Below are 26,861 nucleotides of genomic sequence, written 5' to 3' on the forward strand. Positions count from 1 at the left end.
GTCATTTTCAAGTCGGGTCAGTTTCGGGTTCAAGTCGGGTTCAGTTCAAGTCAATAATTTGCGGGTTATAATCAGGTTTGGTCATTTTCAAGTTAGGTCATTCTCGGATTCAAGTCGGGTTATGTTCAAGTCAATAATTTGCAGGTTTCAATCTGGTCGGGTCATTTCCAAGTAAGGTCATATTCGGGTTCGACTAACTATAAATAGATAATTATCATTTTTATCAAGCTAATTATTTTCTTTGACTATAATATATATGACAATATAATAGGGAATTATAGTCTATAATTTAGGAAGATAATTATCTCCTTTGACCATACAACAAATATATACTATATTTAATTCTTAAATATGAGGATGATGCTTCTTTCTTTTGCTGGCCTAGACCGACTTGGTCTCCCTAGGCAAAATGTTTTGATTAACAATAATAAGGTGGTCTAAATTGCATTTAAGGTGATTTGAAATCGGGTTAGGAACAATTTGGGTTGAATTTAGGTCGGGTCAATAACAAGTCGTGTTGATTTCGAGTCGTGTTAGTAATAGATCGGGTTGAATTTTTTGGACGGGTTAGTAATAGGTCTGGTACAATTCGGGTTGGGTCAATAACAAGTCGGGTTGAATTTGGGTCAGGTTAATAACTAGTCGGGTTGATTTCGAGTCGGGTTTGTAACAGGTTGGGTTAAATTCGGGTCGGGTTAGGAACGAGTCGGGTTGAATTCAGGTCAGGTTAGTAACAAGTCGGGTTAAATTCAGGTTTTGACGGGTTAAAACGGGTTTGGGTCAATTTTGGTTCAAGTCGGGTTCGGTTCAGGTCAATAATTTACGGGTTACATTCGGGTCGGGTAATCTCCAGGTCAGTTCATGTTCGGGTTCGGTCTCACATACTCGGGTCAACTCGGGTCTAGGGTTGGTTTCAGGTTGGGTCAGGTCGGGTTTGGGTCACCATTTTTTCGAGTTCAGATGGTTTGGTCAATAATTGGATTTGAGTCGGTATTTCGGGTCGGGTCAACTTTTAACAGCTCTACTCCATACTAGTACGAAGTATAAATTCTCCAACAATATCCTTGTTATTAGAATATAGAACAAGTAATCCTCGGTTTATAAACACGCTACTTTAGTCTTCACTGCCAAATACAATGACATATAAAGCATAAGTAAAGTAAATCTAACACAAACAAATAACGACGAGACAAAACAACCACACACAGTAAACAAATCGCTTGAACCCATCGCTACTAAACATACCAACATATTTATCATGAGCACTGCGAATTAAGCATCCATGCTTGAACCCATCGCGACCAAACATAGCAACATATAAATCACGAGTATTGTGAACAAAGCATCCAAAGGCTCCAACAAGCTATAAAACCCATACATAAAACATAAATTGCTTGAACCCTTTTCCCTCATTTTCGTCATCTCCAGTTTGCACCCATGCTAAATTTTCACTAGCACCAACAAACATCTCAATCAACAAACCAAGAATTTGATTTCTTTCAATAATACCGTGAATTAAACTTGAATCCAAGAACAAATCACCAATCACTTCATCCACCATATTTTCACAATTCCCAATCTCATAAACTACTAATTCTTTAGCTTTGGCATATGCTTCATCAACTTTTTTTTTAGTATGAAAATTCTTAATAGGAGTATTAATAACCTGCTTTCTTGCCTCTTCAACTCCCATCTTCATCTCAAAGTAATTCCTCTCAAAAATCGTAATGAAGTCCCAACTAAAGCTCTCTTTGTCATCGCGTATACTTGTGTAATTTATCATCTGCATCATTTTCTTCTTTTCACTTTGTATGTACTTCAAATTTTCATACAAAATTTGTAACATTTGATCAATGGCTACCAACGTTAGACTTTCGGTTTCATCTATGCCTTTGCCTTCGTGTTGTATGTTGTGCATAAAAATCGAATGGCAATTGTCCCTGTCTCGGGTTTTGTTACATATATCTTGGATAAAATAGTTTGTATCTAAGAGAAATAATTCACCTTCAAAACTGCAGAATAATGGACGAAGATAAGAGAGTAGAATACAAAGAATTAACATGAATTTTTTTGAATAGGCTACCATTTTTCCTAGTGTCTCTAACACTAAAACTTGCTATTGATTGAATTATACTTGGGTGGAAGATATGTTATACAAGTAGGATAATAGGTCAAAGAATGATCAGTATGAATAAGTTTTATGGTAAAACAATAATAATTTATGTAACCACTTTGGAAAATATAAGATACTATGTACAATGACTCAGAAAGAATCATATGTCAAAGAGGGTAAATGATCTTGATCTTCTCACCAAAAAAAATTGATCTTGATTTTGAATTTTCATCTACTTATTCAACATAAGATCTTGTGGAATTGGTCCATAATTATAATCAAATATTATACAACCATTTTGGGAAAAAGTAAATATTCATTATGTGATGACTTGATGTAGAATCATAGGACTTAATATCAAAGTGTTATACTTTGATACCGCAAATAACATCACAAAATCTCATATGGAAATATGGAATCGGTCTACAGTAATACTCGTAATAATTTTTGCCAATTATTTTTGGGAAGTAACCTCTTGGCCTCTTATTTCAAACTCAAAAGTAGGAAGTATTGACACAATAATACTCATTGTCCATGACGTCCTATATATCAGGAAATGACAAGTGAACTCACATTAATCGCTCTGTTCTAAGTGTCCTATACTCCTATATTAGGGGCTATGTTACTCGGACTCGGGTACCCATGTCCGACACGGGTACGTGTCCAAGTGTCCGACTCGGCTATTTTGTGAAAAAATTCTATGATTTTCAACTAAAATGAAGTGTCCATGTGTCATACCCATGTCCGAGGGTCGAGGGTCCGACACGGGTACTTGAGGTAAAATGAAGAGTCCGAGTAACATAGATTAGGGGTCAAGATACAAAGCACATTTTCTCCATTGTAAAAAATCATATTGCATAACTGAGGGCAATAGAAGTCAGGGTCACTAACCACAGTGCTTCCAAAAGGTAATCATCAAATGATTATGATTGTAAAAGGGGGACTAGAGCCGGTGAGTGTGCTTCTGGTGAAATTGGGTCATTCACTCATTCTGAACCCAAATGAAAGTGCTCCGATAGTAGCCATGGCATAGAGCACTCTATAAGGAGCCAATGCCAGGCCTGACAAAAATGAAAAGTAGCCTGCTAGCAGGTATGCGAAGCTCAATCTTAATTTAAGCCCGTGTACACCAGGGATAGGGTACAGGAAGTTATGTTCTGGACTTCTGGGTTTGAGTTACAGACACCATGCAGGATGATGCCAATGCAAAGAAGAATCTAGAAAGCTCTAACGTGATCCTACCCTCTGCAAACAATAGCAATGACCAAAATCAAGACCTATCTTGGTAGAATTTACATATAAATGTATTATTGCGCCCAAGTGTACTACCATCTAGTCTTATTCAAACTTCAATGTATCTAAACCAACATAAAAATTAAAGGTCTAATGCAAGAACAGAGTAATAGCCCAAGTAGATCAGGAAGGTAAGATACAGCAACATCGAAGCCTAAATCTATTCCTGGGGTTAAAAGACAAGTTATAGAATGGAAAGTTTTCATAAAAAATTTAGTCAGTAACCTAATAATCGAAAATTGAACATACTTAGTCATACACAATGCTAGATGCCAATCAAATCAACTAATTCAAGCAATGACTACAAAGATCAAATAAAACCATAAAAAGAATTGAAGGCATCAAAAGAAGAACAAGAATTTAGTATTCATAGCTCAGATACCAGCAGCCAAGCTACAACGGAGGGGACAAACATCAGCATTGCAAGAAAATGCAACATTAGCATCCCATGTCTGTCAGCATAGCAGTTAGGGGATCCATCAGTAATGTTATGCAAAGGAAAAAATAAAGCAAAGTCACCACCTTCCATCATTATATTTATTAGTACTACTCTTTGCAGAGATATCATACTCAGGTTTACATTCATATAATGTTGTTGCAGGGAATGAAAATTCATTGTCTCACGCTTGGTTTTTCCCAGTATAATGAACATCAATAAAATAAAATTTAAAAATTGTTGATGACTTTTCTGATGTTCATCAAACTGGGAGAGACATTTCAGAAATCAATTGGATGACTATTAAGAATGCCCAAAATCTGATTAAACCAATCATCATCTTTTGCTTAAGTTCCTTTATATTAAGTATTTAACTTGCAAGGATTACCTGCACAATTCACTACGGCAGCAATACTCGTACTGATAATCCCAATGCAGGATGAACAAAGCACACTAGAATGATTCCTACCATGGCTGTAATGAGTTCTGGATTAGATAATTAGATATAATAAATCACCACCTGTCTCCAGAACAAACCAGTTATGGCATGGAATTTCAATCTAATGACAAGAAGGAAAACACAAGGAAGGTTTCTAGGTAATATTTGAGGATTAATGATTTCAGAGCAGCAATGTTACATTGATACTATAGTATTGTTAGTATGTGTCAGAGGGATCACCTTAAATGAAAAAAAAAAGAGCCTGGAGACAGAGTTCATGAACTGATGTAGACAGACAAAACAAAAGTTTCCTTCCCACACTTGCCACCTGCCACCTCATAATAACATATAATGAGTAATAAAAGAGTTCTCGTGTGATAGGGCATGATGGATTATAAAACATATTCTTCTGTTGGTTGCAGGTGGCCAGGTGCGGCTTAGATCCGTGATTAATATGGTATTAGAGCCATGTTCATGGTTTGTGACTTTTAATGACTTGAGTATATTGCTAGGCCCATAGTATGGGACCTTTAATGTCAATAAGTATTTTGGGCCAAATTGAATTGAATCATGTAATCTTGAGTTAAAAAGACCTTACACGTGAGGGTGTTGAACTGTATCCCACCAACTAACACACATAAGTGTCCCACATTAATAGAAATTGAGAGAGCTAAACACTTTTAAGATTAAGGGGCTAAATCTCCTATTGCCATATGATTTTGGGATGGACTTTTCTTTGATTTTGTGAAGTGTACTGATAAGAACATACAAAAGGAACTTATTGAACACCCTATAATTTCATACCTAAAATCATTACATTTAAGTTGAAAAAACATACTATCACTACTTTTAATGAATATCATTATTATTACAAATAAGTGTAGGCGTGTAGCACAAATGCACAATGCCAAATGGTGGGGAATTATAAAAAAAGGAAAAAGAGAGAGAGAGGGGGAAGCAAATATTAGGGCCAGGGGCAACGACAACGGTAGGTTTAACTTTCACGTGTCATGGTTTCGGGAAACGTAAAAAGAAGACTTGTAGTATCGAAAGTCTTTGTGCTACACTGGTCTATTCTTTTATTAGCAAAATAGCCATGATATATGCGCACAGCCGCACACTGACACAACACATATTATTTTAGTGAACATTTTGGTCTACATAGTTGAATTCAGCTTAGAGATCCTTCAAACCATCTGCAAAGCAAAGTAAACGCAATCCTCACTACACAAACAAAAAAAAAAAAAAAAAAAAAAAAAAAAAAAAAAAAAAAAAAAAAATTAAAAAGGCATGGAAAATTCATCATTAGGAAGAGAAGTAATGGCAAAAGAGCTGTACAATGCAGTTTTGAACGGCAACAATGAAGTCATTAATACAAACATTCACAGTGAAAAATATCTTCTCGCGAAAACCCATCATGGAAAAAATAATATAGTACACATAGCTATTCGAAGTAAGCAGCTTGGTTTTGCGGAAGCTGCTCTGCAGGAATTCCCCCAACTACTGTGTGAGGGGAACTTTGATAAAAACAACCCACTGCATATTGCTGCTGAGGTGGGAAACACAGACTTTGTAAGGCGACAATGCCAACAGCTGACGGATGATATGAGGCCTCTGACGATGAAGAACTCGAATGGAAATACGCCTCTTCATGTGGCACTTATCTATGGTCACCTTGATATTGCATCACTTTTTCTGGAGAAGGATCATTCTTTGGCTGCTGTTGTCAACGACGACATGGAAGTTCCCCTTCATCTTCTTATCAAACACTATGCTGCTAAAGAAAGTAAGTTGTTCTTTTCAAATTTCCATCCCACTCTTTTTTACACCATCCCGAGTATTAATCTACCCATTTAATATTATTACTATTATTATTATTATTTTTAGTATATTAGGATAGTTTGCAAAATATCCATTTTTTCTAAGAATTTTTTTTTTTGCAAGAAATCACTTTATAAACTATTTTTTTGCAATGACATACCTTAAATCAACTTGTTTTTTGCAATGACACATCTTTGGCCAGAAAAGAGGGTTTGACCCTGTTTTCCGATGTTGACCCGACCACGTGCTCACTTAAAACCACTCTCCTCTAATTTCCCCTCCTTATCCCCCCTCTCCTCTCTTTCCTGTTCTTTCCCCACTTTCGAAATTGATGAGTCCATTGCTCTCCATTATTCCCATCAGCAATTTATCTAAGGAATTTATATTATTTGCTTATGTTAGCGAAAATTAGGGTTTAATTGTGAATAATTGTTGAAGGGAAGAAGAGAACATCATCAGCGAATAGAACACCAACCCCAAGAAGCAAAGTTCCATCAATCATCTCAATCTTCAATGAACTTGTTGAATCTTCACATTTACCAATTTCTGCAAAATCCAATTCAAATTCTCTCCCGTTTTGCATATTCTAATTCAATTGCACAGTACAACCTCACTTACAACTTCACCAGATTGATTTTTTGGAGGAAAAAAATAAGTTTTCTATGTTACCCACTTCAAGAATTGAGGGTTTTGCTTCGAAAGATTAAGGACGAGAAAGAGTAGAAATTGGGTTTAACGAATTGAGGGGTAATTCGTGGGGTGTCATTTATTCTTCATTTGAGGAAATTATATAACAAATTTCGTCACTGATCTGGCTTAATTATTAAAGTCCCTAGCACAATTTGCTGAAAAGAATGGAGCTCGTTGCCTTCAATTGAGAGTAATTCGAAGGAGAAAGAAGAACAGAGGAGAGAGAGTGTGCGTAATTGGAGGGGAAAAGAGGAAAAATGAAAAGGAGTGGTATTGAGTGAGCACGCGACTCGCACATGGTGGTGTCAAACGCCGGATCAAAGGTGGTGTCATTGAAAAAAAAATTGATTAAGGTATGTATCTTGCAAAAAAATTCTTATAAAAGGTGATTTTTTTTGTAATATTTTATATTATTATTATTATTAGGAAAAAGATATATGCATATAAGAAGCTAAGAGCAACTCCAATAGTTATAGATAGGGACTTACCTGCAATTTTTAAAAGTCTCTAGCTACTAGCTTGATTATTGGAGCTAAAAAATATAATTAGCTTAGCCAAACTAAGCTAATTTGCTTGACAAAAAAGTTTTCAAAATTATTGGAGATTAATATATTATAATAATTAAATTTCTAGGGCTAATTGAGAAAGTCAAGTTTATTTAATTAGCAAGCTTGTAGCTAACCATTGGGGCACAAAATAGCTATAAAGAAAATTAGTTTGAAATCATATGTGACATGACAAGTTAATTTAACAATTAGCTTACCATTGAAGTTGCTCTGAAAGTGAAAAAAATTGATAATAAATAAACATTTATTACACCGATTTGCTCGTAAATTGTCAATAAATTCCCAACTTAATACTAAAAATTGAAGTATGTTAAATGCTTATATGCGGACTGCATATAGCATTAACCTTATTATTATTATTATTATCAGAAAACCTACAAAGTCAATCAATTTACAAGAAATTGGTGGGAAGCCGAAATACAATCTGAGCCCCCACCTCTCTAGCTATAGCAAACCTAAACCTGCTGAAAATGTGAGCAGCTGCACGAGCACCAATATCCTGAGTCTTAGCGAATACCTGTACCTGTTTTAGCAACGCAATAGCATCCTTCTCTAATTCCCCCAACGAAGAAAAGGAGAAAGGAAGAAAACCATAGCCAATAGCCATGCAACGCGCCCCATACTTGTCCCGCTTCCGCTGGAGCCGCCGCTGACACAACACGACCAGGAACGAAATCAGACAACCCCGATTGCGTCAAAGGTGAAGTCCCCGTCAAGTCAACACATACATCAAGGCCTCTATCCCAGGAATAAAGTAGCACATCTGCTGGTCGTAGAGCCCCGTCGTTCCCTCCAGACAACCCAACGTTAACCTCCTTTCGAGCAGAATTCCCAGACCGAAAACAAATATCAACAAGGGTGTCACGAATAACGTTGTGCCGATACTTAATACCCACCATCCCAGCATAAGACACTGCATGATCCCCATAAATATCCCCATCAAAACCCTTGAGCAAGCAGAACACGGTGTTGAAACGGAGAACAAAGGAACACCCAGCCGGTAGCAAAGAACACTACGGTAAGTCTTACCATTCATAGTCTGACTCAAACCCGATATCGGGACTGTTTGCAACCAGGACGAAGAGTGATCCCCCTGTTGGGACTTCCATAAGGCAACCTGACGCGGAGATAAGGAGATTTGGATTCCGCAGATGCAGTGACCTTTGTGAAATATATATCTGCCAATTTTTTCATGAGTCTAGGTGCAGCAATCTCAGTAGGGTTACTCATAAGGTCAGTCTCCACTGTTAAAAAAACTAAGAGCATCATCGAAGGCTGGTCCCAAACCAACAATACCAGAATTGTGAAGAAGCGTAGCCTGAAGACCCGAAGACTGGAGACGCGACGCAAGAAAAGCATAATGTTGAACATCACCCGCCGAATAGACACCCAAACCACCATAAGCAAAAGGTAAGGAGGCAAGCCGCCATTGCCAATCACCAAAACCAGGCCCCGAATCAGTTATAATGTGCTCTAAACAAGTCCGAAGGGCCACGTCAAAAGAAATCTGTGTCGTTTCAAAAAGATGAGGAGGATAAGTGCGCATAGCAAAGTAGTGGTTCGAAACCCCAGTACACGCACGAAGAAGCAACAACTTGCATTGGGGATCATCGAGCTTAGCAACAACATCCATTAGCACAATGGTATTCGACACTCACTGCGAAACAAGCTCACTACAGAAAGAGGAATCAGACAGGATCACCCAACAACTTTACACCATGCATAGGACGACCAATATTTAGAGGAAAGACATCGACGAGACGGCTACGAGGGTCCTCCGAGGGCCAAAATACCTCCGTTTTCTCAACATTGACATGGAGTCCAAGACTAAGTCCCTCCGCCAAAATCAACTCCAAAAACCTTCCCTACCACTAAGGTATCACCAATAATAGTACTGTCATCTAAATACCAAGCTTGCAAACATAAGTCAAAAGAATCCCTGATTTGGCACACTAACGGGTGAAGAACCAAAGCAAAAAGCAAAGGGACTAGAGGATCACCCTATTACACTCCCTGACATGACCATAAGATATGGTCCCCGTAAAACAACCTGGCTGGAGTAGAGTAAAAAAATTCAACCCATCGCGAGAGAGAAGGACAACGGAGACGAACCTCACGCAACAAAGCCGAACGATCTACCAAATTAAAGGAATTCTGGAAATCCATAAGCAACATTGAGAGGCCAACATCACCACCACACGACTCAACTAAACGATTAACGGCATAAAGAATAGCTTCACCACCCACCGGCACCCCAACACCAAACTGAAGACCTCCTAGATAGCTTCTCAGACGCGGACCAATCAAAACAGCCCCAACCTTTGAAACCAGACGCCTCCAAATGGTACCCACAGCAATAGGCCGAATACCACCACCAGGCTTAACAAGGGGCGTAAGAAGAGCACTAACAATGTATTCTCCTAACTCAGCAGGACATTTCCCAACGAGAAAAAGATTAACCACCTACGTAATAGAGTCCACCAACTCATCCGAAATAGCGACAACAACACCACTCAAACAATCCATAAGGTGCTGAGCACGCAAGCCGTCTCTACCGCATGACGTACCTCGCGGAAAATTAATCTGATCCAAAACAACAGCAGGAGTAGCAATAAGATGCTGATCAACGGGAATATCCGGTAAGATAGGAGCCGGAAAGGTAGGGTGCTTAGCTTGCAAATCTGCAAGAGTAGCATCATTGTAAGGGGCAAGACGAGAAGACGAAAGAACCTTAACCGCAACAGTGTAATGTTCATCAGAAATCTTCCTCTTACACTGCTTAATATTACGCTCGGACAAATCATGATCCTCATCAGCATCCAACAAAGGTGGAGACACATCAACCAACGTGTCACGCACAAGCTGCACAAATCCAATAGGCTCACACCAAGAACGAATAGCAGAGGTGATACTCTCTTCCTGCCGCTGACGCCTAACACCCGAAGAACACTCCCGACTACTCATCGGAGAAAAGGTTTTAAGGACACAGAGGCAACACAAGAAGTTGAACCCAACAAGAGATGTCATCAGGCTTGCCAATCACCTGACATGAAGATATCCAATTATACATACTTACCAAAACAAAGGAAAAATGGAGGAATGGAGTATTTCACTTCCTTTTTCATCCCATTAAGTACTCATGCCTTTAAAGGGGTTGGAGAAAAACAAAACTAAGTGGACATACTTTTCATAGTTGGCTCATCTTCTGGTTTTTTTGTAGGAATGTCAGCGGGATGGGTCAAGTAAGAGACCCATCCCATCCCCGTCCTAGGGGACGGGTCTTGGTTTGGCTGGTGGTGGGGCGGGGATGGGAATAAAAACCATACCCGTCATAGGTGATGGGGCGTGGGTGGATTTTAAGTTGTACCCGCCCTGCCCCGCCCCACTCGTCCCACTTCGTACACGCCCCATCCCCACCTAATACCCACATCTATATATCTCTAAAAAAATTATATACGATTATACTTTATTTTTTATAAAATAATTACGTGAAATAAAATATTAATTATAATACTTTGTACTACACTTATATTATAAACAACAACGTGTGTAATATTAAGAATGTTTTTTTCTATTATTGTAATCCGTATTAATTATGTTGGATTGTGTATTTGAGAGGTGGAGATTAGGTGGGTCTTGGATGGGGATTAGATGGATCTTTGGTGGGGATTAGGTGGTGGATATCTAAGTGGGGGGGGGGGGGGGGTGGGGCGGGGATGATTTTGGAGTTGTACCTGCTGGGGTAGGGATAGGGATGAATTTTGGACCCACCGCGAGGATGGGAATGGGGATGAAAATGTTAGGTGGGATGGGGATGGGAAGGCCAACATCCGCCCTACCCCGCCCCATTGACACCCTTAGTTTTTTTTGGTTTCATGCGAATTAAAATCTTGTGAATACTTTCAAATTAACAAACTTAACACATTTTGGGGACCTAATTCGTATTGCAAATGTTGAAGCTAATACAAAAGTGGAAGAATAATATTAATGGAGAAACAAAATTGGATTTATTCACTTGCACACCCACAAACTAATGTACTGCACCTACTTAAATAGAGAATATACTTCCTCTGTATTTTTTTTAAGTGTTACAGTTTAACCGTCACATAGTTTTAGGCAATTTAATTGACTTAAATAAAATAAGAGGTAAATAGGGTAGTTGGAGTATTAAAAGATTGCAAAAGAAAGATAGTGGGGTTAATAGTTTATTGAAAAGTAATGAATGTGAAAGGAAAGATATAATAAAAAAAAATAGTGGTGAGTTTGGGTGAGGATTATGAGAGGAGAGATAAAATATTTTAATGTAGTTTTTTGCTAAAAAAGAAAGTGTTATTAAAACATGGAGGGAGTATGATAAACAACTAAAGCTAAAATAATGGAAGCATAATCCACCATATCCTATTTTAATACAACTTTAATTTGACCCACTAACAACAACTAGATATTCCACCACATATTTAACCAAAACTAAAACAATATTACTAAAAATAGTCCAACTACCGGTTTCGATTTACTGAAAACAAATGAACTAATTGGGGCTGAATTGAAATGAAATGAATTATTTATGAGAGAAGGAAATTAGGAACTGAAGTGATTGGAGCTGAACTGATTGAAGCTAAACTGAATTGAACTAAACTACACTGAAATTAAGTTGAACAGAACAGGCGCTAAGTTTGAATTAATCAACCAACAGCAAATCCTTGTTCTTAATGATGATGTTTTCTAACTTATGCTTGTATTTGCGGAAAATCCAGATTGGGGAGTGAGCAACATTGTTCCATCACAAGAGGAATTTTTAACTTTGACAACACTGCTATTAGAAAAAAATAGCAGCGTAGCATGTTGGCGCGATACCAGTAGTTCAACTCCTCTTCACTTGGCAACAAGGCTAAACACAGCTTATAACTTGATAGTTATTGATTCAATTCTTTGGCATTGCCCTATGTGTGCGGAGGTGTGTGATAATTTTGGGAAATCCATCTTACACCACTTGGTAAATAGAATATCTCGTGGCAAAGAAGGTTTTCGGTTGTTGGAAAAAAATTGAGGCTTATACGCTCTTATAAATCATCAAGACCAACAAGGAGATACACCCTTACATATGGCTGTAATCAATAAGGATTATATCTTGGTACGTCTCTTATTGGACGCCAAAGCGAATGTCAACCTCAAAAACAAGGCCGGACTATCGGCTTCAGCTTTGAATCAACAAAATAAGGTCCGTATGTTAAATCTATCTCCCATCCATAAGCCATAATTGAGGTAATCATTTAGTCTTATAAAGTAGTTTTAACTCTTGATTTCTTTCAATGTAGAATTTATGATCACAACATACACTCACTTAAATCTAATATGGGACATTTCATAAGGGCCGATTTAGGATTTTAGTAATGGTGGGGCGATGTTGTGACAATCTCCACTACTAAATATAAAAGAAACAAGAAACAATTATAATAAGGAAAATTTGCTAAACCTTTCATAATGGGTTTCACTTTTACTAGAAAAACAACCTATTTAAAAAATGCGAAGTGAAACTCAAAACTAAAAAGTTATTTGTCAAAAGAAACGAATCTGCCAAATTTTGGGTTTGTTTTAACAACCTTTTTGTAGGTTATAAATTACTTAATTCTTAAAACAAACCTTTTTTGGATTTGGGTTTCAATGAACAATTTTTTAATTTTAAGATTTTGTTTAACAGTTTTCCTGGGTTTCACTTCACAACAGAAAAAGAAAAAAAAAACTCTTAAGGTAGTTTTCCACAAAGAAATCATTATAAATGTTTTTTTAGCAAATTTTTCCTTTGAATAAAACATGCTCATTTAGAATTTTCAACTTTATCTCATGGTAAAACTTTCATATCCATTATTTCCTGTTAATTATAAAGCTTTTATTATAAGTTTGATGATATATAAGATTATGTAGCTAATTCTTTATTTTTATTTCTATATTTTCCACTTAATAATTCTTGTCAATTAGTATTAATCAGATTGTGCAAGTAATGCAACAAATTAAGTATCAAAATTCTATCATAACTCAAGTAAAATGCTTGACTTAAAACAGGACGCTTTTTCATTACTCCCTGCTTATTCTAGCTTCCGACTTCCTAGTTCTTACTCTATTCACGTAGAATTTCTTTTTCTTTCTCTATTGAACTTCATTTTTGCTTCAAATAATGGTTGGTCAGCTGACCCACCAAGACCACTGCTAGATCCGCCAGTGATCACATACTCTTACATGTGGGTTGTTTATGAGCACAACACACCTTAAGATGTTATCTTGAGGTAATTATCCTTCTAACAACAAACTAAAGTTACTAAAATTGATCAGGGTGACATGGAAAATCCATGGAGAGAACCAACAATGTCAAAGGATCTATATGTTGCTGCTACGAACAACAACACACAGTTCATCAAAGATATCCAATGTAAAGAGGATCTTCTCAGGAAAACACATGATCAAAACAATGTTGTGCACATAGCGATTAAGCATGGGAATTACTCCTTTGCGAAAGTGGCCTTGTGGAAGTTTCCTCACCTGCTTTTGGAGAAAAACTCGGATGGAAACACACCATTCCATATTGCCGCTCAGACCAAAGATGCAGAGTTTATGCGGAAACTGTGCGAAAAACTTAAAGATAAAAGTCGTTTGAGGATGCAGAACTCAAAGGGTAACACGCCATTGCATGTCGCACTTATCTATAATAAACTCCAAACTGCCTGCATTTTGATGGAGCAAGATCCCTATTTGATTAGTATTGTCAATGATTCAAAGGAAACTCCCCTTCATCTAGTTTTTCGTGTTTATGAAGACTCATCTACGTATGATACTGGTAAGTTATACCATTGCATTTATTTATTTTTTGAAACCCCTTAGCTTCTGAGTTTAATTTTCGACTACCTATATCTATTACGGGAATGCCCCAGTTTCTCATAGTGAGAAACAAAATATGGCATTTTCGTAAATAAATCAACTTTATTCAATTGTGGAGCCTAATATAATGAAAAAGTTGTTGATTTATTCACGAAAATACCTCCATGAGAAACAAATTTCATTTCTCAATAAGGGAATTTCTCATCTATTAGTGTACTCATTTATTCCGAACCCACCACTTAGAAAGAGCTGTTGAGGGCATTAATAATAGAGTCCGACTTATTATAAATTATATTATTTTAATGCTCTATTAGTAGTGGTATAACTGGTATTAGCAGTGGGTTGTCAACCTAGTGGGACAAGTGCGTGGGTAGGTGTAAACTGCCTGTTGCAAAGCAAAATGAAGTTTCCTAGATGTCTCTAACCTTCTATAATTTGTTGAAATAATGTAGGTAAAATAAACCCCCTCAAAGAGAATGTGATAAATTTGTTGCGCAGAGTTCCACCATTTCTTTGTAGCAGTACTAAGACATTCGTATCATCTACACCTGATGGCATGCTAGATATAATGAGACGTGTGTTAGAGAAAGAAAGTGATATTGCTTGTTGGAAAGACGCAAGTGGTATGACACCTCTTCATAGAGCAGCATTGCTCAATACTTCTTATAATCTCGATGTCATTAAAGCAATTCTTTATTATTGCCCGCAATCTGCTGAGGTGTCCGACAACTGTGGAAAGACCGTCTTACACCACCTGATAAATAGGATAAAGAATTCTACTGAAAGTCAGGATTTTTTAGAAGATTCTAAGATTCTTGCCCTAATGAACCACCAAGATCAACAAGGCAACACACCATTACATATGGCAATAATCAACAAAGACATTATTATGTATCGACTACTTTGGGATATTTATCAACTCATGAATCCCTACATCTTAAACAATGATGGCCTCTCTACAATAGATCTGATTCGGCAAAGTGATATTGAGGTATGATGCCTACTTGACTACTACTCCCTCCGTTTCACATTTGTTGCAGCAGTAGACTTGTCTCATTGTTTAAGAAAACTTATAGGGTAGGGCCAAAAAAAGATTTTTTAGTAATATAGAGTATAGTTGGTAGGAAAGAAAAATAATAAAAAAAAAAGTAGTATAAGTGGGGTTGGTAAGAAAGAGAAATAATAAAATATTTGTGAAAGTAGTGGAGTTAATGGGAAAGAGAAATTACAAAATAATGGTGGGTTTTTTTCAAATATAATAGTGTTGCAATTAATATGAAACAGACAAAAATGAAAAGTGTTGCAACTAATGCAAAATGGAGGAAATACTTGATGATATTCAAATTCTACTTTTTGCTTTGTTTGACATGCTATAATACTTGAAATTTCATTCATAACTCTTTGTTTCTTTTAAAACACAATTTTGTAAATGTAGTAAAAATATAAGGGGAAACCCCTGTATCTCTATGTGGAATCCCCTAAAGGCCAAACAACCCAATCAAATATCCTCAAATATAGAATTAGACCAAGAGAGAAAAAGTGGACTCAATTAAGAGCATGTAGCCTTATATGTTACCCCCTCCGTCCCTAATAATTTTTTGTCCCATTGTAAAATATGGGCCAAATTTTTAAATCTTTGATCATAAATTCTCGTTAATCAACAAGTGATAATATATTTAGGTGGGATCTTGTTAGAATCATCTCATTACATATTTTATTAACATCAAGTTGTTAGCATTTTTACACGTATATAGATTTGAAGATATATACGTTTGAAGACACGTTTTGAAAACCTTGAAAAGTCAAATGAGGTACTTCTTTTCTTAACCTTATCCATAAAAGAACGATCCTTTTGGGGAGTTTTCATGGGTATTAAGAAATTTAAGTTGGAAGTACAAAAGTGTATATGGAAGCTAATATATAAAAGTACATTGAAAAGGGGAATTTACATGGGATTTGCAAAAAAAGTAGCGAGAGAAAAGTAATAAAGTTAATAGAAAAAAAAATTACATGATAAAGCTAATTTTGCACAAATATTATTGCTAATTAAAGGGTAACTAAATGCAAATAGGATGAACATTTTAAGACTAAAATTTGACCAAAAATATCGTTATTTTTGAGACAAAGAAATTACCATTTTTTTTGACCCACTAATAATAAATCATTAAATCTTGTTAGGATTCTAAGACAACTTTAGAATTTTGAAGACGCGTAACGTGACACATCTTTTGATGTAAAAACTAGTAAGTAGCCCGGGTTGCCCGGATTTCTATTGTTGTAAACGTGTAATTAGCGATAAATTTTTTTATAGGCTTTTTAAAATGGTAATTGTAATTGTCAAACTAAAATTGAAGTTTTTTTTTTTTTTACGGATTTTCACCAAATGCCCCTGAGTTATTTTTTTTTTGAACATATACCCATGAAAATTTTCAAATTCACCAAATACCCTTGAATTCAAAAAAATGTCACCAAATGCCCTTAATGAGTAACGGTAGTTAATTCTGTTTATCATTAGTGTTAATTATGTAACATGGCAGCGTATTATTTGTTATTTTTTAAATTTTTAATTAATTAATTATTTCTTAAAAAAAAACTTTTAAATTTTTAAAAAAAAATCAAACCACCACCTCTAACCCCTCACCAATCAACCACCTTAGCCCAGCAGCCTTCCCACAACCGCCATCTAGCCTCCTCGCCACCGGTGCTTGACCTTTCTTCACCATGCCGACACCAGCCCTCCCCTCAGCCCTACGGCAGTGCCCGTTAGCACAATTCCCTTCCTTGCCTTGAATCGCAAAACCCATCCCGCCACCACTTGAGCCGAAATTCAGAAACAACCCCTGAAACCGCATCGCCGATAATCCAAATCCCTTCTCCCATGTCACCGCTGCCAACCTATGACAAAATCTACCACCATCGAAACCCTTAAACCCTCATTCAAATCGAAACCCTAGGCTTTGATTTTTAGGGTTTCTTATTTTGAGATTCTAATTCGGTGTAGTGGTTCAAAGGGTGGAGATGGCAAGGGGAGGGGTGATTTGGGTTTGCCAGCGCGGGGAGGGGGGTTTGGACACCGGCAGTGGTGAAAGGGAGGGTATTTCAAGGGATAAAGGGGGTTTTAAGGATTGGGGAAAGAGGTGGTTCAAGGGAAGAAAAGTGTGTCGACACGGGGCGGCTGGGCTGGGTCACCGGCGCACGGGTTTAGGTCGAAAAACACGCTGACGCGGGGTGACAGGGACAAGGTGGTGGCGGTGGTTGGGTGGTGGTTAGGGCTGAGCTATGGTGGGGCTGTTTTTTTTTTTAAAATAAAAATTTATTAAATAATTATTTTAATAGTTAATTAATTTAGGCAACCAATAACATCCTGTCACGTGACATTTCTAACCAAATGACTAAAGAATCGGGAATATGGTAACATTTTTGTTAAACTCAGGGGCATATAGTGAATTTGAAAATTTTCATGGGTATATGGTGAATAAAAATATAAATCAGGGACATTTGGTGAAAAATCCGTTTTTTTATTATATTATATATTTTGAATCTTGTGGTTTGCAGTTATATGAATTGTTTTTTACATATTAATAACATAGTTGATAATTGGCTTAGATGGTGAAATGGTTATTCTTGTTATAAGAGGTTGAGAATTCGATCCTCCTTATCCTTACCAATAATGGGGCAAATCTTATATTCAAGCATGGGTGGACCTACGTTGTAGCATAGCTACACAGTAATGCATTTCTAACATTCTTCTCTAAACCATGAACCAAAAAAAATTGTTTCAATTCATCAAGCAACAACTCACTATTTACCATCACCAATTTTTGTTACATTATTTTATTTAAAAACTCAACAAAAGTGAGTATTGTATTAGACAACGATTTTCATGATTGTTTTGATTTTCTAAACCATTCATACTTGTTCACCACACTATTCGATCACCATATCCTACTTTTTTTTTTTACATTATTTTATTTAACTGGTAATCCAAATAATTTTATTTATTCATGATTAAGGTTGCTCTTACGACTAAACATGCTGGTACGATTAATTCACTACTCAATCAAGGTGATAGAAATGAAAATAATGTGGTCTTTAGCCATGCATGAGCATCAAAATGCATATCAATCATACAAATAATCCTATCAATTGTACTGTACTGTTATTACTTTGACTATATACAATTATGTGCAGTTTCATAGCGTGATGAAGACATTGACAGAGGAGGAGTGTGATGTAGTTGAGCGCGGAGAATTGTTTTTACTATCACAATTCGTGATTAAAAGAGGAAGAACCTTCTTGTATTCACTAGATCCAGAAGGTAGGACTGTTGTGCATAAGCTATTTTCGTTGAAGAGGCTTAAGAGTAGTCCTGGAGAGTTTCTTAACTTTATGGATGATTCATTTCCAAGAAATTTTGGAGAAGTTCTGAACAAAACAGACCGTAATGGTAACACGCCGTTTCATCTTCTAGCGCAGCTTGACCCTCAAAACATAGCCGATGTTTATATGCCTGAACTCCGAAATTGTAGCATTCACACTAAGGTAGAGCCTTACCATCCCCAGTTCTACCTTAATCACGTTGCTGATGTGAAGAGATTCTTGAAATCACCCTTTTTGAGAAACCTAACAAAAGCTTGCTATCTTGGGCTCCGTCATGGCTATGATGACGAAACTTTCGATTCCCCATGGTTGAAGCAAAACAACAAAGGCAATACACCCCTTCACGACGCAATCCTAGCAAAAAATTATCCAGTCTTTGTGGAATTCGCACCATACAGTAAAATAAATGCCTTGACCAACAACCATAATGAGACGGTTTTGCATCTGCTCGCCAGTCTAACTTCTAGTAAGTCCTTCAACTTTAAATTTGATTACTGCTTATATTGTTTCCACACATTTGAATTTTAAATTTTTCACGCTTGTCAATGTGCATCTTAGTCAATCAATTTATTTAGCTATCCTTTACTACTATCTCCGTTAACAGTTATTTGCAACATTTGCCATTTTCGATTGCTATATATTATGTGCAATAATTTTTTTCTTTCCACTTTTAGTAACTTTTTGCCAACTAAATGACCATATTACCCATACTTAAACAACTTAGACATCTAATTAATTCGCTAATTTGATATTCAAAGATGTCATGGTACTTATATTTGATATACAGTACAAACATTGTTCACAATTCACCGGTGACCACAACATGTGAACTACCTATGAATGAAACGTAATCATACTTCTACATACATCTTTGAAAGTTACTTCCTCCATTTTTAATTAAATGTTATACGCAGTATTATTTTTTTTCTTAGACTCCAATGCAATTTAAAGGTAGGAGAGAGATAGAATAAAAATATTATGGTTCATGTGATTTGAGAGAGATAAAGAAAAACTATTGACCAAAAACAAAAGTAAAACATTTAATTCCAAAATTCCTTTTAAGGAAAGTATGACATCTAATAAAAAAACAAAAGAAGTATATTGTTTCTGTAATGTTTAGTAAGGAGTAGTTTGTACTTTGAAATTTAGTTACTAAAACACAACAATTATTGGTGGTAATTGTCAAAAAATCATTGAAATTTTGCTCTATGATCCCAATATCGTACGTAATTGTGAATATGATATGATATATCTAATTTAATCTTTCCTGCAGTTCCTTCAATCGAGGAGGATGTGATGAATGATATTATTAAAAAAAACTTAAGGGATCCTGAGCATCATCTTGACAAAGACGGTCTCAGCCCTTTACTAAGAGCAATTCAAGCCAATAACATTGAATTTGCTAAAAGGTTGTGTTCCCATTGCCCAGAGCTAGCAGAACTCGCTGACCGTGAAGGCCAAACTTTATGGCACTTGTTTGTAAACCTACCAAAATCATCAATTAACTTGGTGCCTGACTCCTTCAAGCAAGACGTTGTATGGAGTCAGCTGGAAAAAAAAAACAATGATGAAAACTCGCCATTGCATCTCGCAATCAAATTTCTCCGTTTTGATGTTGCAATGGTTTTTCTAGGCAATGATAAATTCAAATACCGTCAAACTCTTCTGGAAATACCAAACAAAGAGGGTGACACACCCGGCAATATGATAGGAGCCTTACCATATCTTCCGCCTGAGGTAAAGTTTTGTTGCTGAGCTGCATACACCAACTCTTTTCATTCCCTAAGCGCACTACTCCCTCCATCCCCAAAACTTCGACCCTTTTGACCTAATTTTAGTCCCAAAATGAACGACCCATTTACATTAAAATACCCACCAATTTATAACAATATTTGTGTAAAATTAGCTTCATCATATAAAATTTTATTTTTTCATGTATTTTTAATACTTTATCTCTGTATTTTTTTTACAAATCTCATATAAATTTATCTTTCCAATATGTTTTTATTTCTTTTTCTTTAAGTTTCTTAATAACCGCAAAATCAACCCAAAAGGGTCAAAGTTTTGGGGACGGAGGGAGTAGTAATTTTCAGTTTTAAGGTTATTTATATAAAATAAATTAGATGTTATCCCTTACTGACAGTTATAAACACATAGTTTAAAGTATTTAAATCTAAATTTATTTAGTTACTTTATGGCACAGTTTGAAAAGTTCTTATGGGAGAACTCTATGATGATTGGCACAAGAAGCATGTGGGGGATTCCTACAACGCAAATGAAAGAATATGTGAACACAATGGGTGTAATAGCTGCTCTGTTAACAACAATAACATTTACAGCAGCATTTACAGTTCCAGGTGGCCTTAACCAAGAAAAAGGGAATCCGTTGCTCATGAACAATCCAGCTTTTCAAGTTTTTATTATCTCAGACGTATTAGCTATGTGCCTATCAATGCTGGTGTTGTTTTGTCTACTTTGGATCATGGCTACTGGTAATAAAAGCAAATCAGTGGTGTTGTTGGATTTCAGCATTATATTGCTCCTAGCATCATTCTACACAACTCTACTGACTTTCATGGCGGGGGTATATGCAACAACGTACAATGCCAAACTTTGGGTTGCTATCGTATCTCTGGTTCCATGTTGTATGCTTTTACTACTCATGCACAGAAAAATGGTCATGAATTTGGTAATTCCTTCAGGTAAAGGTATTCTAACATTTGCTAATAAGGTTTACCATTTTCATTTTCCTAGTAAGGCTTTAGGATATGCCTGGAAGCCGTTCCACTATGCTAATGAATTGCGCAAAAAAATCATTTCTCGCATACAAAAATGTGGTGCACGAAGCAGTTCCTCAAGTGCACAGCTGCCCCTGTCATCTGTAGAAGCCAACTAGTTTAATTGGTCCAAAGTCGAATTGAAGGAGGTAGCGTTCAATATCTAAGATAAAACTTTGCACAAACCACTACCCTGGCAGCTCATCTGATGCGGATAAAAAGCTTCAAGTTCGGAATTTAATTGCTTTATTTTTCAATCCAAAAGTTACGCATGGTTAATGGGATAAGTGTTTGTTTCCATAATTAGTTTAAGGAAAATCTAAATTTTATCTTTTAATAAGATTTAATTAAGGGTTCCACTTTCCTATGGTTAATTTTATATTTTAGAATTCTAGCTAGCGAGGGATGTATGTCCTATAAATATGTTTTCGATTTTCATTGATAAAATTAGTGCAATGACTATTTGAATTGCTTAAATTGTTGATTTATTAATTGTGAGATTGCGATTGCTTTAGTTTTTGCGATTAAACTAACAATTTTGATTGAGATTTTAAAATTGAATCCTCAAGTCTTACGATTGATTTGAGTCTATTCCAAACCCTATAATCCACCATGCGAATCCATATCATCATCCTTCTGCAACAAAAATTAAAAAATAAAAATTCCCCATGTCTTCTAATTAGTAGCTTTTATAGTGAAACTAGTTAATTCTCATGCATTGCACAGGTTAAATAGCTATTATTTGTTTAAAAATTCCACGGGTTAAATAGCGATCATTTGTTTAAAAATAATTGTTAATTCTCTATTCGAAAAAGGTAATCTTACACTCATTAATTAATTTTGAATAAAGTTTTTTATTTATTTGGTCTTGAAACTTAGAAGGAAATTAAAAAATAGAAAAAGTAGAATGATATCAAAAATAGTTTAGGCGAATAAGAAGTTGACATGTGTCCCTTAATGATGTCAACATGTTTTGTTTTAGTAAAAGACTAGATGAAGCCCGTGCGATGCACGGTTTGTTTAATTTAATTTTTTTTTTTATTTTTTTTTTGTATCTATGAGCTAAAATTTGTTATATATTTAGATAAAATTCCTAATATTAACAGATAATATTTAATATTAAATTATTTTAAACTTAAAAATCTCATTCGCCAATTTTGCTTACGTGGCATTTGAATTATTTAATTCTAAAAGAAATTAATAATCTCTTATTTAATTGGCTATTACTAAGATTTATAATCCTACATGGCGCGCTAAGAAAATTAGATCCTACGTGGCTCTCTAAAAACTCGGGAAAAAACTCCCCTTTATATATATATATATATATATATATATATATATATATATATATATATATATATATATATATTAGATTATGTATGATGGTTGAGTGATCACAAACTTTGAGACATGCACATTATAGAGTATGCATGAACAAGTTTTTTTTTTTTTTTTTTTTTTTAAATTTCATCATCCTATTTTTTATTTCTCAATATTCCATATTTCATATCATGCCTCTAATTAAATCTCTTTCCTTTCTTTTCACTTTTTATCACCCTTCTATCATTGTTTTTAAACTAGTGTTGTTCACAGGTACCGTGGTTATTTGTAGGGGTGAACACCAGTCCAAAACTGTACTGGAACAAATAGGGATTTTTCCAGTCCAATGAACTAATATCTACCACTTTTACAAATTAAACCTAGACCATATTGAAATAATTTCGATCAGGACTTAGATTGGACCAGATTTGTCTAGTCCGATCAGTTTTGGACCTGTTGGACTGATTCATTCATTTCGTATATATTTTTGTTAAAGAAACTATGATTTTTATTTCTTAAATTTATTAAGGGTATTCCATTTGGTACCATTGTAGTTTTGGTTTTTCCATTAAGTACCACTAGTACTTTCTAATGATTCCACATGATACCACTATACTATAGTTTAATCCTCTATTGTATCATTCTATCAAATATTAAATAAAACATTAGTTTAGGAGTTAAATAAAGTTGTAATATGTCTTTGTTTGTATGCTTTAGATTGTGTATGTACAAGCAAAATTACTCGGGTAAAGCATAACACCGACCGTTTTGGCCTTTAAGAATCAACTAGTTATTGGCTCGGGCAATGCCCTGATACATTATAAACTTATAAGTTTGTTCAAAATTAATTACAAAAGTCGAAAGGTTAATGTTGAACAATACTAATAAGTGAATAATGAAAAATATAATAATCTATATTATGTTTCATTAATGTATATAAGATAGATCAAATTTAAATAGGGAGATCATACACATGAAGAATTTTTTAATTAGATTAAACATTATTATAGAGAATTAAAGTCGCACCAATGAAGAGTTTTTCAAAGAAATTAAACATCATTACAATTCAATGGGGTGAGAGAAGGGTGATGACACATGGCGCACATGTGGCACCAACTTTATTATATTGAATGAAAGGGTAACACATGGCGTTAATATGTTATCCCTATGGATTTTAATAAAATATTATAGATTTCGAAGTTTAAATTAGTCAAAAAGAACTAAAGAAACATTGTTATGTCTTACATAGATTTAAAAAAATATACACACAAACCAAAGCAGAACCCTATCCCAATTCAACCCCTAACAAAAGTTTTATTGAACATAATACTATCGTAGAGAATAGAATTAAAATATAGTGGTACCTTATAAAATCCAAAAAAATAGTATCCCATTTAATTATTAGTACTCCCTCCGTTTCAAATAAAATGTTACACTTTATTTTCACGGACTTCTAAGCATTTTTTTAAAGTGGAAAGAGATAGCTGTGAAAAAATAAGAGAGGCCCATGTGATTGAAGAGAGATAGAGAGAATTGCCCAAAAAGAAAGTGTGTAACATTTAATGTGAAACATCGTAGAAAAAAAGTGTAACATTTTGGAAATATCATCATGTTTTTGTTTCAACTAACTTTGAAATAGAGTGGATGATTTGAGACCTATCTTTCCAACGATAGGTCTCAATACTCTATTCTCATAACAAAATTACAATCACATCAAAGCCTTTTACATCAAACTACAAACAAACAAATAAAAATTAGTATCTTATTGTTTAATGTAAATTCAAAGAAAACTTATGTGAATGAAAATTTTACAAAAAAACACTTTTGAAGCAGAGATTTGTAGTCTTTCCTTCATCAATCTCTCTTCTTCCAACATCATGGAATATGTAATGTTGTAGAGCTTCTCAAATGCAAGGATACGCTCTATCTCATAAATATGTTGACGATATGCTTTTGAACACAGTGCTCTTCTAGGGAAAATATCTCTCCAAATTCCTTCTTGTGACATCAAATACAGAAAGATACGAAGGACGGCGGAGCAATATCAACATTATTAAGTCTTCTGCATCTTTTCAACTTCTTGTTGGATATTGATTCATTAAATAATTTATATACCACATCAAAATAGGAGGAAAAATCAAGATTAGATTAAGGTTTTTAATTTCCAAATTTACCTTAAAATTTAAATTAAAAGGAAACAAACTTTCTAATGATGATTAGGTGGACAAACTAAATCAATTATATTAGCCATTAAAATCCTTTGCTTCTCACAACTTATCTTCATTATTCTTGTCTTTGAATCATTTTCCGGCGTTTCACCGGATTTATATAAGAGCGAGACCATTAAAAAAACAATTAACCACAAATTACTTTCTTCAATATTTAACCTCACGTGAATGATTTGGAAATTAAAAACCTTGATTTTCCTCCTATTGTAGTATGTGAATTATGTGTTATATTAAAATCCAATTAGAAGTTGGAAAGATGCAAAAAATTCAACAATGTCGATGTTGCTTCGATGTTCTCCAAATTCTGCTACATTTGATGTCACAAGTAAGGATTTGAAGAAGTTTTTTTCTCCTGAAGAACACTGTGTTCATAAACATAGTCATCATTGTTCATAAACATGGTCGTCATATTTATGACACGGAGTGTATACTTGTACTCGAGAAGCTCTACACCATCACTTCTTCTATGGTGTTGGAAGAAGAGAAATTGGTGAAAGAAGAACAACAAATTTCTTCTTCAAAAATACTCTTTGTAAGATTTTCATTCATGTCAATTTTTCAATATATATTAAGCAATTAATACTAATTTGTTATTTGTTTGTTTGCAGTCTAATATAAAATACTTGAAGTGGTTGCAATTTCATATGATGATGGAGTAATTGAGTGAAGATAGGTCTCAAATCATCCACTTTGTTTCAAAGTTGAAACAAAAACAGGATGATATTCCCATACTTTTGGTTTCTTTTCAATAAAATTTCATATTGGATTAAAGAGATCAATAAGTATTTATGTAGGGTTGCACCGTCAATTCCTACGATTCTGTATCTTGGGAATAAAAAGATGAGAGACGCTATGCGAGTGAGATACATAATAATCTACAAGCAATATAAGTCGATTCTTCTCTTACTTACTTCCATTCAAACTTCCATTAAAGAAGATTTGAAATTGTAAAAATTTGATTGGAGGTGCAAAATTATAAAGATTGATGAGGTATTATTTGATTTTGAATGGATATTATTGCCGCATTTTTTGAATTGAGATTTTGGTTATATAAGTGGGTAATAGGACTTTAAATGAAGTATATTGTAAACTAATTTTACAAACAAAGCAAGTCCATTCCTCTATTGCTTACTTCTATTCAAACTAAAATTAAATAAAACAAATAATATAAATATTATTTATGTATTAACAAATTACGTAAAATTATTTATAAATCTTAAAGTTACGTGTAACTACGTAAATATTGTATTGTACATGTTAACCCATATATAATTATATGTATTGATATATTACTAAATATTTGGATATTATCATTTTTATATTAAATAATTCAATGTTAAACATATTAGATATTTTTAACTATAACTTTTCATCAAAAACAAGTGAGGTTAAATTACTCCATTACTTTGAATTTCGATCCGCTTCTGAATGAGACCAAAGCTTCAATTCAGATGATGTTGGGATGTCTAACATCAATCTAAGGTAGGTTGTCTTGGTTGTGGATTACAATTGAAAATAATGCTGAAATAATGCTGAATTACTTCGGTTATCATGTATGTGATCGATGCCAACAGTACTCTAGTGGAGGCAAGGAAAAATAACGAGTTGTTAGCAGAGGTATCTACGGTATTGTATGAATGACAAAATAAATTTATGTGAGAACAGATCCTTATTTTTGGTGTGATTTATTATGATAGTGTTTCTCTTTTATAAATAGAGTTAAAATATCATAATAATCTTTCTATATTATGTGTTTCAACGAGTGCATATAGGCGCATAGCACCTATTTGTTAGGCATGTATATAGGAGGGTATTATGGTTATTTTTTTTCATTTGATTTTATCTACCGTGGTACATTTTTATGTACTATTACACAAGTATAATGTACCATTAAAGCATAAGTTGTGTTAATAGTACTTTTAGTGTAT

At 34.9% G+C, this 26,861-nt stretch overlaps 1 protein-coding gene across 1 annotated transcript; it reads left to right on the forward strand.

The window, feature by feature from the left end:
* The first annotated feature begins 5,564 nt into the window (after positions 1-5,564).
* Positions 5,565-21,528, forward strand: LOC145577050 (uncharacterized). Its single transcript, XM_081634738.1, has 7 exons — positions 5,565-6,067; positions 12,113-12,576; positions 13,686-14,187; positions 14,681-15,219; positions 18,420-19,074; positions 19,882-20,345; positions 20,812-21,528. The coding sequence occupies exons 2-7, from the start codon at positions 12,460-12,462 to the stop codon at positions 21,502-21,504; spliced, it is 2,970 nt and encodes a 989-aa protein (XP_081490864.1). The 5' UTR covers positions 5,565-6,067; positions 12,113-12,459; the 3' UTR covers positions 21,505-21,528.
* The last annotated feature ends 5,333 nt before the right edge of the window (positions 21,529-26,861 follow it).

Source organism: Chenopodium album, chromosome 13, assembly GCF_948465745.1.
Source record: "Chenopodium album chromosome 13, dcCheAlbu1.1, whole genome shotgun sequence".
In the NCBI taxonomy this organism is placed as follows: domain Eukaryota; kingdom Viridiplantae; phylum Streptophyta; class Magnoliopsida; order Caryophyllales; family Amaranthaceae; genus Chenopodium; species Chenopodium album.